This window comes from Prenolepis imparis, unplaced genomic scaffold (assembly GCF_030444845.1).
Source record: "Prenolepis imparis isolate NDT839.2.m4 unplaced genomic scaffold, iyPreImpa1.0 SCAF_703, whole genome shotgun sequence".
In the NCBI taxonomy this organism is placed as follows: Eukaryota; Metazoa; Arthropoda; class Insecta; order Hymenoptera; family Formicidae; genus Prenolepis; species Prenolepis imparis.
In genome coordinates, this window is record NW_028141861.1 from 327 (window position 1) to 13236 (window position 12910).

At 27.3% G+C, this 12910-nt stretch overlaps 3 protein-coding genes across 3 annotated transcripts; all 3 read left to right on the forward strand.

Moving 5' to 3' along the window:
- Window positions 1-537: 537 nt before the first annotated feature.
- On the forward strand, window positions 538-1677 carry LOC145948785 (leukocyte tyrosine kinase receptor-like). The gene is made up of 2 exons (XM_083058361.1): window positions 538-1060; window positions 1325-1677. Exons 1-2 carry the CDS (start codon window positions 653-655, stop codon window positions 1667-1669), a joined length of 753 nt encoding a protein of 250 aa, XP_082914487.1. The 5' UTR covers window positions 538-652; the 3' UTR covers window positions 1670-1677.
- Window positions 1678-5002: 3325 nt separating this feature from the next.
- LOC145948784 (uncharacterized) lies at window positions 5003-8251 on the forward strand. The gene is made up of 4 exons (XM_083058360.1): window positions 5003-5638; window positions 7190-7340; window positions 7901-7982; window positions 8104-8251. The coding sequence occupies exons 1-4, from the start codon at window positions 5531-5533 to the stop codon at window positions 8195-8197; spliced, it is 435 nt and encodes a 144-aa protein (XP_082914486.1). The 5' UTR covers window positions 5003-5530; the 3' UTR covers window positions 8198-8251.
- Window positions 8252-10072: 1821 nt separating this feature from the next.
- LOC145948786 (proto-oncogene tyrosine-protein kinase ROS-like) lies at window positions 10073-12895 on the forward strand (the record flags this gene model as incomplete). The annotated part of the gene is made up of 5 exons (XM_083058362.1): window positions 10073-10449; window positions 10617-10718; window positions 10877-11070; window positions 11878-12348; window positions 12669-12895. Coding segments are annotated over exons 1-5 (1238 nt in total), but the record flags the coding sequence as incomplete, so codon positions are not given.
- Window positions 12896-12910: the final 15 nt, after the last annotated feature.

A 12910-nucleotide genomic window follows, 5' to 3' on the forward strand; every position in this document is an offset into this window, starting at 1 on the left:
TATAAAAATTACTATTTACTAGAATATTGTGATTAATCATAAAAAGATATATTAAAATGTAATATTGGAAGACAATAACGCGATTCGCAAACTAGATTCTAAAGAATTCCATCAAGCACATAATAAAGTATCGAGTCAATTAGATCAAATCTGAATCATCCATAGAATAAAAAAAATACAATACTGGTGATTAAAAATTGAGCGCCAACATTCACCAAAGAAAGATATTATTATGTTTAAGATGAGATTATGCGTTTTATTGAAAAGTTTAATGCTGGTGAAAGCAGCTATCGCAATTTTGACAAAGAATCATACCGTTCCGCACAACCTTTTCACGCAGGTAAGAGATTTTTTTCGCTTCATTAAAAAACAATTAAATGTTATTACAAGTAATAGTGCAGTTTATTTGAGTAAAAACGATTTAAAAGAGATAGTAATACAATAATTTTTATTAGACATGCATATGCATTTTATTCTATTTCGTTGAATTACTTGAAATAAAACGAAATATATATATGTTTAATGTTATATGAATTTAAATTATCTTTTTTTTTTAATATAAGTTACATTAATTTTCAACATTTCGCAGGTGTTTAAAGGGAACGTCAAGGATTTAGAAAAACCGAAATCAGAGACATCCGTTGCCATAAAAATGTTGGGAAAGTGTGCTTCCATGGAAGAAAGAAAGAAATTCTTTCAAGAGGCTAGGCTTATGAATCACTTTAGACATGAAAATGTGTTAAGACTGTTAGCTGTCTGCTTAGACGAGGATTTTCCATTACTCGTGTTGGAATTAATGGAAAGTGATCTGCAACAATATTTGAGAGAGTGTCGAATATTCCAACCTTCTGATTTACACGCTTTGCGTCTACACGACTTGCTCGCCATTTGCGAAGATGTTGCGCGAGGCTGTTGTTATTTGGAAGAGCTGCGTTTTGTGCATAGAGATCTCGCGTGCCGAAATTGCTTAGTGTCTGCGAGAGATCGCGAGAATCGTATCGTCAAAATCGGTGATTTCGGACTTGCCAGAGATATTTACAGGGATGACTATTACCGCAAGGTAGATATAATTAATTAAAACAGATAAAACTATTTGGAAGTATTTTTCTATTGTTGCGTCTTTAAAATATTATTGTATATCTTTAAGTCAAATTGAATTTAAGAAAAATGAAGACCATGTATATATTTTTATATATATTTCTCCAATATATATGTATATAATGTATAATGCAAAATATTAGTAAACGTTTTTTGCTTAAGAATACTTATTTAAAAAATTGATAATTAGAATAGAAGATTTAACTTTATTGAAATTATATTTTAGGAAGGAGAAGATCTGCTTCCTGTTCGTTGGATGGCACAGGAATCCCTAGTGAACGGAATATTTACTTCTTATAGCGATGTTTGGTCATTCGGTGTACTAATGTGGGAGATTACATCGTTAGGTGAACAACCTTACTCTACCAGAACTAATTTCGAAGTGATGGATTATGTACGCGCGGGAGGCAGATTGCAGATGCCTCTCAACTGTCCATCCTCGTCATATCAACTAATGCAGCGTTGCTGGAGTGCAGCAAATGACAGACCAAACTTTAAATTTTGTCTGAACAATATTATAGCTTTAAGAAGCCACACAGAAGACGCAATACTGGATCCGACGCATCAATGATTATTATATAGCCGGCAATTAATTAATTGTTTGTATATGTGTATGTTAAGAAGAAACGTTGAGTTTTACATCTATGAGATATTTGAAATTATACTGTCAGTATTATACGTTTATATATATATATATATATATATATATATATATATATATAACGTATAATAGAAAATAAAACTTTAATCTCCAAATTGATATACTTTTTCTTTATCATTCGGTAAATTCTTTAAAGCTAATTTACGAATAGCAAGTTATATCTTTCTCTTACGTAATAAGATTTCCCTTTGTGACAGATCAGGATGCATCTGCATTCGAGCAGTTATACAACTTCTAGTAAATATATAGTTTATTACGCATCTTTGAAAAATAAATATAAATTATGAAATGACAATGACCAATTCACATACTGATATATATATATATATATACATATATATATATATATATATATATATATATATATGTATATATATATATATATATCAGTATGTGAATTGGTCATTGTCATTTCATAATTTATATTTATTTTTCAAAGATGCGTAATAAACTATATATTTACTAGAAGTTGTATAACTGCTCGAATGCAGATGCATCCTGATCTGTCACAAAGGGAAATCTTATTACGTAAGAGAAAGATATAACTTGCTATTCGTAAATTAGCTTTAAAGAATTTACCGAATGATAAAGAAAAAGTATATCAATTTGGAGATTAAAGTTTTATTTTCTATTATATTAATTCAGTATCATAGCACGAAAATGACAAACGTTTTTTAATTAGGCCAAGTCAATGCTTTATTAGAAAGTGGTAGAGAATTCGGTACTCCGTAAATTCGCTAGTTGCATAGATGTTATCTCAGAGAAGAATCAAATGACTTCTTGAAAAACGATTCCAACTTATCTCATTATGGCATTGCATGTTTATTTAAAACTTTAAATAGGTAAGGCATTTTTTTCTCTATTTTTTCTTTAAGTAAAAACTATTTTTCTTAGTAAATAAATCATGGGAGTAAACAAATCATGGCTTGACTTTCTTCGATTGTTGAAAGAATTTTTGTCTCATTATTCAGTTTTTATATTAGTTTCAAATTAATTAATTAATTTCTTCTAATAAGTAACTCTATCTTAACTTGACTTTCTTTTTCACGAGTGCGTTTGTTATCACTAAAATTTCTATAATGTTTATATTTTAACATATATATAAGATATATATATTTTTATTATCATTTTCTTCATGATCATAAAAATTTTATAAATTCCTGTATTTAAAAACATCTTATGAAATATTTTTTAATGCAAACGAATTTTCTGGATAGCATAATGCTATAAACTTTTGATTTATGACTGATAAAAATATGTACATACATATATAACACATATATATAACATATATATATACCTATATATATATACATTAAGTGATAAATAGTGTATATAAATTCTCACATATAGCAAAAGTGACAGCTTATTGCGCATATTATTCATAGATTGATTAATTGTCCCCAATTCGAAGTTCAACTGCACCAATCTTTCACTTCGATGTTTAGTAGCCGTTGAGCATGCGAATTATTTTAACTTTCTGATTTTCTATATAAATTTCGTTAAATGAAAAATAAATTACCGTGCAAGTTTTAAATAAAAATTAGTAAATTTAAACATATCTTGAGAAATAAAAATGTTTTAGATATTACAAACAATTTATGTAAATGTATCACAAACTTATTAAGTAACAAAAAAAAAATGAAATGAATGAAATCATTAATTTTTTAAATTCTTTCTTTTAAATCTAACAATTATATTATAATAATACATATTGTTTAATAATTTTAATATATCGTCTGAATTAAATTTAATTTTAAGTTTTAATTTGATTACATAACATTGATTTTTGAATGTGTGATGTAAAATTAATAAACTTTATATACATTTTTATTTAATTGAAACTCTCTTTTGTTTTACGTATTATATAGTTTTAATTACACAAATAGTGTATTATCTGCAATATATAACATTCAATTTTCTCCATGAAAAAAATGTTTTATTTGTGTAAAGTATATAAATTAGAGTATACGAGAATACTTTTCTTCGTAACTTCTTGGACCGAAGTTTCAAAGATCCTCCAGAATCCCTAGATTTCCTTGACGAAAACGTTATGGTCATTCTCGTTTGCGTTAACAGTTTTAGTAAAACACATAATGTTTGTAACGTTTCTAACATAACAATTTTCTCTTCTTGTAGATATTTTTATACTCGATCGGCTTTCATACGATTCTCGACTATGACCAATGTTCCATGTAATCTTCACAATGATTTAAATACCACTAATCGAATTGATGTTCCTCCATGTATCTCGATAAATTTTGAGTTTTCTCTTACTTAATAAAACTCTTAGTTGATAAAACTATTTCAAGATCGATTATAATGATTTATATAATCAAGCTATAAAACTATATAGTATATTTTCTTCGATTAAACTCAATGTACAATGTAACGAGTGTAGTATATTCGATTGTATCAAAAACAATAATATAAGCGTAATTAAATTTCGCAATTTTTCAAAATTTTCAAGTAGAAAAGCGATCGAATGAAAAAAAATATATATTATTATTTTACAAAATATTACTATCTTAATATTCTTAATATATTATTATTTTAACATTTAATTAACAAACTAACGTTTCATTAATATTTTTTGACACAAAATCAGCTATTTAAGACGTTTATACGGATTTAATGAACATATCAACGACGCACGAAAATCCATTACCTTAATTATTGATTGTATTGCATAAAAGTATTCAAATGGGATCTGCATTTAAGAACCTACGTTAATCTCTTTAATCATTATTTTAATACGATGTTTGAATTCGCTTGTTCGATAGCAGAACACAAAATTTATTGCAATAAAGTAAGCTAGAAATTTTTGATTATAATGAATTAAATTTATATGTCAAGATCTTTTCTTATTTCAAACCGGATCTTACTTTAAAAATGCGCCTCATATAGGATATACATATATATATATATATATATATATATATATATATATATATATATAGAATATTATTATTCGTGAAAACTGTTGGAATAAGTAACTGTTGGAAGAAACACTGAGTATCATCGATCAAGCTGAGAGAAATGAATCATAAAGAGAGGGCAGCAAATAAAGCATGATAAGATCGGTCTAGTCTGGGGAGTCAGTTACGATTGCGATTGCCACGAAAAAGGACAATGTTGCGCGTTATTTGATTCAAATAATATACTGTCATATAAACATCACACATCAATATGCACAAATAGTGGATTCGAAAAACATGCTTAGTATACAATATGCATAAAAATAGTAATCATAATTTTTTATATTTTTAGTGAAACAAAAAATATGACAAATATCAACGTGGATAATATTTGATGCTAGAATAGTGGTGAAAGTGACAGAAAACCTATAATTCTATAATTTTCGGATTGGTTATAAATTGTTCGTTTACATTTTTATTGATTATCTTTTTACGAAATATTAAAAGAAATTACAACAAAAATATATTATTATCTTCGATACAATCAAGTGAATACGTGTTGCTTCGTGCTGTTATTGGTTCCCATCGAAAAATTATAAAAATTACTATTTACTAAAAATTCCTTCATATGATCTAAGATATATATATTGTGATTGATTATAAAAAGATATATTAAAATGTAATATTGGAAGACAGTAACGCGATTCGCAAACTAGATTCTAAAGAATTCATCGAGCTCATAATAAAGTATCGAGTCGATTAGATCAAATCTGAATAATCCATAGAATAAAAAGAAAAAGAATACTGGTGACTAAAAATTGATCGCCAACATTCACCGAAGGAAGAGATTATTATGTTTAAGATGAGATTATGCGTTTTATTGAAAAGTTTTATGATGGTGAAAGCAGCTATCGCCATTTTGACAAAGAATCATACCGTCCCGGACAATCTTTTTACGCAAGTAAGAAATTTTTTTGTTTATTAAAAAACAATTAAATGTTATTACAAGTAATTGTGCAGTTTATTTGAGTAACTCAAACTCACACATGTGTAATATAATATAATATTACAAATTGTATAATAAAATAAAACTACACATGAAACTAAAAAGTACGATGCAATGAGAAAGGATGTATAAAGCTTGAAAATTTTATTTTGTTTATAAATGGATGTATAATATAGTACAAAGTTAAACTTCATTAAGACGAAATATTAAAATTTGACTGTATTATGTTTGTGTTTCTATTGCTATTTTTAAGAATAATAATTATTAATATTAACGAGATGTTCTGTTAATTTTTCACTATTTTGATACATACATACATACATAAACACACACACACACACACACACACACACACACACACACACACACACACATATATATATATATATGACACTTGAATTGTGTTTCATGTGATTTCTCATCAATTTGTAATAAAAACTAATTTACTTTATTAAATAATTATAATTATTTAATGATATAATAAGACTTGTAAATTAATTCTTATATAACTAAATTAATTCAAAGTGTCAGCGTCATTTTGATGTATCAAGGATAGTTGCATTTGTCCTATATACATATAAAGAAATGTCGACTATATTGGTATAATAAAATTCAAATTGTATTAATTAACTTTATAAGGCCAATAGTTAAATAAACAATATACGTAACAGCAATAACCAGCTACCCGCGTTTAAATTTATTGATGTATGTATATAATATTCGTAGTATATCCATTTATATAGCCATATATATTCTCATATATCGTAGCAATGTCAATCGAAAGTTTTTGGTATCGGGTTTTCCAGAATTTGTTTGGATTAAAAGATATAACCATAATCAAAAAGAATTTCGACAAGATTTTAAGTACAAAAATTTATATCATTTTTATAATCACACACATACACATAAAAGAGAATATTTTAAACATTTTTATTCTTGAAATACAAACGTTATTATTGAAATTTTAAACATAACTGACGGATTATTAAAAAGTAACCTCGTTTATTTTGAAAAGTTAAAACTAACGATTGCAAAAAAACTAATCATTAGCTATAACTATCAGCAAAATAGCTTCAGGAATCGAAAAGAGTAACATTTTCATATATCATTTATTAAAAAAAAAACGATTATTAATTCTTATTAAATAATCCTTATTCTGCCTATTCTGCGTGACATTCTTTTTAATATAAGAATAATGTTTGATATTTCGCAAGAAAATATGTTGAAAAATAATAGGAATAAATATTTTTAAAATGAAATTACATAATATTTAACACATTATAAATGAGAAATGGAATTATAAATAAAAATATCAAGGTAATATTATTAAAAACAAAAAATGTTATGTTCATTTTAGTTATTTCGACATATATATGTTATTTTTTATCAAAATCTTATTTATATATATTTTTATATATACGACTATTTTATTTATCATTAAAGATACCGTGGAATTTCTGGCCTAGTTGCCTTACTTATTTTTTTTATATGTTATATTTTATTCAGGATATTCCAGTGCCCAAAAACAACAATCATCTCATTTTACAAAATCTCCAGCCGGATCAGAATTATTCTGAGAGCGTGACTATAAGAAATGAAGTCGATGAAGTCGATGAAGTTACATTTGCAAATATGTCCATGAACCCAGAATCTTTTGGTAAGATGCAATGAATATATAGAACGTTAATAAAAAATTTACAAAAAATTTAAAAGTTGTAAGTATAATGTAAATTTAAGAGAGTAAAAATTAAATTTAAAAAAATATCAAACTATTTTCTAATAACAAAGATAATATAAAATTTATTTTCGAAAAGAGAGAAGAAAATGTATAAACTGTATGTAAAATAAAGCAGAATTTAGATAACACCATCAATTTCATTATTTTTTTGTTTGTTTTAAATCTGTCGCAAATAATATACTACTGACTTGTGAAGAAATAGGAAATTTTAGAAAAGGGTTTGGCACTTTATTGGAAGGTTTTTCGATTATAACTTAGCAATTACTTTTCTAACATAAGTCTTGAAACACATACACACATACACAGAGGTTTTATGTTATTTCATTATTTTAAAAACTTACGGTGTTAATTTTGTAACATATGTTTATTTTTCTCTTTTTTCTTTATTTTCATTGCACGTTATATTATTATTTTTTTTTTTTAATTTACCGAGATAATCAACTTAAACATATTAATATGTACAATCTTAAAATCTCTAGGAATAATTCCGAGCGAGCCAAGAGCATTCGTAGAGTTCAATGGATTTCTAAATGAAAAATTCAACATTTCTGTGACATTCAGGTGAAGAATCAAAGTTTACAGTCTATATCCTTTTTTTCTCTAAAATTTAACATAGACATATAAAAATATTGATTCTGTTAAAAATTTATTAAATATGAAAAGGCTAAATTTTATCTTACAGGTGGAATCAACCTAAACATGAAAACAAAGTGATACAAGGATATTCAGTGCAATGTTGGTTCATCGAGAACCTAAACAAAAATTCAAATCTTTGACGACAAAACTATTTTAACTACAATGGAATGCACAGAACATAATCTAAAACCTAATACAACGTACTATTATCGAGTACGAGCGCATACTAAAGCTGGTGCTGGTCCTTATACGGATTTAATGAACGTATCAACGACGCACGAAAATCCGATACCTCAATTATTGATTACAGTGAATAATACCATTGCAATATGGGATCTGGATTCAAGAACCTACGTCAATCTCTTTACTTTTAATATCAATATTATTGCAGTAGAAGTGACTTATTCTGTAGCAGAACATAAAATTTATTGGATCCAGGAGACCAATAATGAGTATGGGTCTATACAAGATTTAATGATATGGGATATGAATAAAAATAATATTACGAAAATAACTAGATTAAAAAAATATGCAAACTCTCTCTGCATCGATTGGATAGGAAGAAATCTATATTGGATGGAATATGACATCTCATTGTCAGCGAAATCCAGGAAATCCACCATTATAAAGCTGGACTTAACAATGTGGCAAAATGGCATAGTCAAATATGATAAGATCTTGAGCAGAGAGAAAAGGCTTGCTTATTTAACTACACAGCCATCTATAGGGTACGCTACCTTTTATTCACTAAAAAAATTAACACTTATGTGTCTTTCAGTTAAGAATTTATAGTATTTTCTAATTTTGCTGTAATATACTATGATTTTGTAATAAAGATATAAAGAATCATAAAATCATAAATTATCATAAAATTGTAATAACTTAAGCTTATTATTTTTTTAACTTCACGTTTAAAATTATGTTTTATAATAGACATATATAATAATATATATATTTTCCAGATTTTTCTATTGGATAGAAGTGTTATCAGATATGCAGGTTGTAATAATGAAATCGGATCTTGACGGAAGAAATGTGCAATCTTTTTTAAAATCCGATTTGACCTTTTGTTCATACAATGTATCATTATTAGAAATTTATTATCGAATGAAGCTTGACATCACAAATACAGAGGAGCCAATAATATACTGGCTGGATAAACACGAATTATTTGTGGCGAACATTAAAATAAATAAATGCAATTCAATTTCAATCGCTGAAATTGGCACAAACTTTGTGCCATATTTTTTAATTGATAAAACAAACATTTATTTAAGTGGACGTTATGGATATACATCAGATTTTTATCTTTATATTTTTAAAAAGAAGTATGCACTTGTCGACAGTGAAAAAAACGCATCTAAACACGTGCAAATAATAAAAAGCACGGATGACTTTTCTCCCATAATATCGTTTGGTAAATCATCCTTCTTACAACCATATCCTCGGAAGGAATGCCTTATATCTGATGAAAAAATTTATAATATTACAATAATAAAAATAACAGCGAACAGTATTGTTTTTAAATTTTATACGACCGAATCGACTCGCAAGCACAAATGCAAAAACAACATACCAACTCCTAAATATATCATCTACGTAAGCTGTTTGAATAATAACCTTAGTAACAAGTTCGATGAATTCTATATGCAGACATACGAGCGGCATTATGAAATTCAGAATTTAACACCGTTTACAAAATACAAGCTGAAGCTAGCTGTGAGCAATTTTTACTCTGATCAATTATCGACGAACCTGCAATTCAGCTCGGAAGTAATATTGAAAACTAACGTGAGCAAGCTCAATGCACCGGAAAATGTAACGGTTCAGGTTCTGACGCCAACTATAGCGGCAGTTTATTGGATGCCACCAAAACAGAACTGTGCGCCAGCAACTTATAGAGTATATTGGGAAACAATTAACTCGTGGAACAGTACGCAACCGATAGAAAAGACATTTATTAATAATAAAGTAGACAACAAATTTTTTACAATAATCCAATCGTTGCTGCCAGAACAGAAATACTTTGTATATATACGTGTGTATCCAGCCAACTACACCAATCTCTATAATGACAGTTTGAGCACAACCGTGTACACATACTCGGAACCGAACAATATAACTTTGAGCGAAGTTAACAAAAACAATATGAATATTTCGTGGATTCCTAGCGTTAATCTGACGATCCACTACGTACTGGAATACATAAATGATGTGATGCAAAAGTGGCAAATCGCAGATAATTTTGAGACGAATAATGATGAAACAGTAATGTATTATATAGAAAACTTGCTACCGGCAACTTTATACAAGTTTCGTTTAATACTGACATATCCTGAATACGAGAACTTTACATGGCCATCTGATGAAAGATTTATTTTTCAAACACATGGTAAGCAAATATGATAATATGTAGATATTTTAATATGCTCTGTTTATTTTACATACATATAAATGAATTACAGAATTTTAAGAATGAAATATTTTTAATGATAAAATTATAAGTAGAAATATTCAAATAAGACAAAAAAATTATAACTATATTTGTATGTAACAAAGGTGACGATTCGATAATTCGAGCTTCGCAATATAATCTAACATTGTTGTTAAGCCTTGCTGCTACCGTTATTGTAATCTGCATCTGCTACTTTATTTATTGTTGTAAGTATATTTAATACAAATTTTTTAAATTACAATTTATGATTAATGTAATAAGTGGAGAGATTTTTCAAAAAACATTAACTTATTTGTTTAAAGAGCAAAATTTAAAATTTGCAATGCATAATATTATTTAAATATATTATAACTTTATATAACAGTATACCGACAACGCAAAGAAGATAACGAGCAAGTTTTGACTAGGATTCTACATGAGGTACCTATCGGAAACGTTCAGCTCAATGCGCTATACAGTCCTGCGTTGCAATATAATCCAAATAAATTTATGCTGACTAAAATCAAACGTGAGCAAATCACACTAACGAAACACATTGACAGCGGCGCATTCGGATTGGTAAATTTTTCGTAACGTCATATTTTAAGTCATTAATGTTTAGATGTAGAAATGAGAAATACACATTTCTTAGTAAATCTTACACCGAAAAAAATGTTTTCTTGAAATGCATTAATAAATCCTCTTAATAGATAAGAATATTTCCATTTTTTAAATTGAGAATATATTTTAAATTTCTTTTGCAACTTCAGCGCCGCAATAAATAAATATAATAAATTAATAATAAATTTAAAATAAAAATTAATAAAATAAAATTATTTAAATTTTTAATAAATTTATAAGTTTACAATTAATATTAAAAATAATAACATAATAAGCAAAAATGTGTATTTAACTATGTCAAACACATAAAACATATATTCAATTATATGTGTAACATTTAAATATACATGAAATAAGTAACAAATGTCCATTTGTAAGACTGTTTTTTGTTATATCGATTAATAATTTTAATAATACACGGATAAAAAGACATCTCATCAAGTATATATTCTTGCATGTAAAGAATATCTCTTTAGAGATTTTCTCTCCTAAATTAAGAGGATCTTTTTAGCGCTTATTTTATTGGAAGATATTATAAAGATAAGTGGCATATACTTAAGATGAGAATACAATTTTTTCGGATATATAAATCAACTTTTTAAAAGAAATAGTAATACATTAATTTTTATGAGACATACATATGCACTTTATTTTTTATCGTTGAATTATTGAAAATAAATCAAAATATTTATGTATAATGTTATATAAAATTAAATTATCTTTTCTTGTTTAATAAAAGTTACATTAATTTTCAATATTTTGCAGGTGTATCAAGGGAATGTCAAGGATTTAGCAGAACCGGGATCAGAGACATCCGTTGCCATAAAAATGTTAGAAAAGTGTGCTTCTGTCGAAGAAAAAAAGAAATTCTTGCAAGAAGCTAAGCTTATGAGTCACTTCAGACACGAACATGTGTTAAGATTATTAGCTGTTTGCTTAGACGAGGATTCTCCATTACTCGTGTTGGAATTAATGGAAACTGATCTGCTAAAATATTTGAGAGAGTGTCGAATATTACAACCTTCTGATTTACACGCTTTGCGTCTACAAGACTTGCTCGCTATGTGCGAAGATGTTGCGCGCGGCTGTTGCTATTTAGAAGAGCTGCGCTTTGTGCATAGAGATCTCGCGTGCCGAAATTGTTTAGTGTCTGCGAGAGATCGTGAGAATCCTATTGTCAAAATCGGTGATTTCGGACTTGCTAGAGATATTTACAGAAATGATTATTACCGCAAGGTAGATTTAATTAATAAAAAAAGATGAAACTTTTTGAAAGTGTTTTTCTATTATAGCTTTTTATAATATTATATATATCATTAATCAAATATATATATATATATGTATGTATATATATATATATATAGAATTTAAGAAAAATGAAGACTATGCATATATTTTTGTATATATTTCTCCAATATATATGTATATAATGTATAATGCAAAATATTAGTAAACAAAATGTATAATGCAAAATATTAGTTTCTTGCTTAAAAATACTTATTGCAAAAATGGATAATTAGAATAAGATATTTGTCTTTGTTAAAATTTTATTTTAGGAAGGAGAAGGTCTGCTTCCTGTTCGCTGGATGGCACCGGAATCCCTAGTGAACGGAATAGTTACTTCTCAGAGCGATGTTTGGTCATTCGGAGTACTAATGTGGGAGATTACATCATTGGGTGAGCAACCTTACTCTACAACAAAATCTAATCTCGAAGTGATAAGTTACGTACGCGAGGGAGGCAAGTTGCAGATGCCTCTCGATTGTCCATCCTCATTATATCAGTTGATGCAGCGTTG

Bases quoted from the DNA above. Each gene is read 5' to 3' on its own strand.
- LOC145948784 (XM_083058360.1), top strand. From the start codon at position 5,531: ATGTTTAAGATGAGATTATGCGTTTTATTGAAAAGTTTTATGATGGTG. The intron at 5,639-7,189 runs GTAAGAAATTTT...TATTTTATTCAG, and splicing joins CGGACAATCTTTTTACGCAA to GATATTCCAGTGCCCAAAAA. The intron at 7,341-7,900 runs GTAAGATGCAAT...TAAAATCTCTAG, and splicing joins CATGAACCCAGAATCTTTTG to GAATAATTCCGAGCGAGCCA.
- LOC145948785 (XM_083058361.1), top strand. From the start codon at position 653: ATGTTGGGAAAGTGTGCTTCCATGGAAGAAAGAAAGAAATTCTTTCAA. The intron at 1,061-1,324 runs GTAGATATAATT...ATTATATTTTAG, and splicing joins GGGATGACTATTACCGCAAG to GAAGGAGAAGATCTGCTTCC.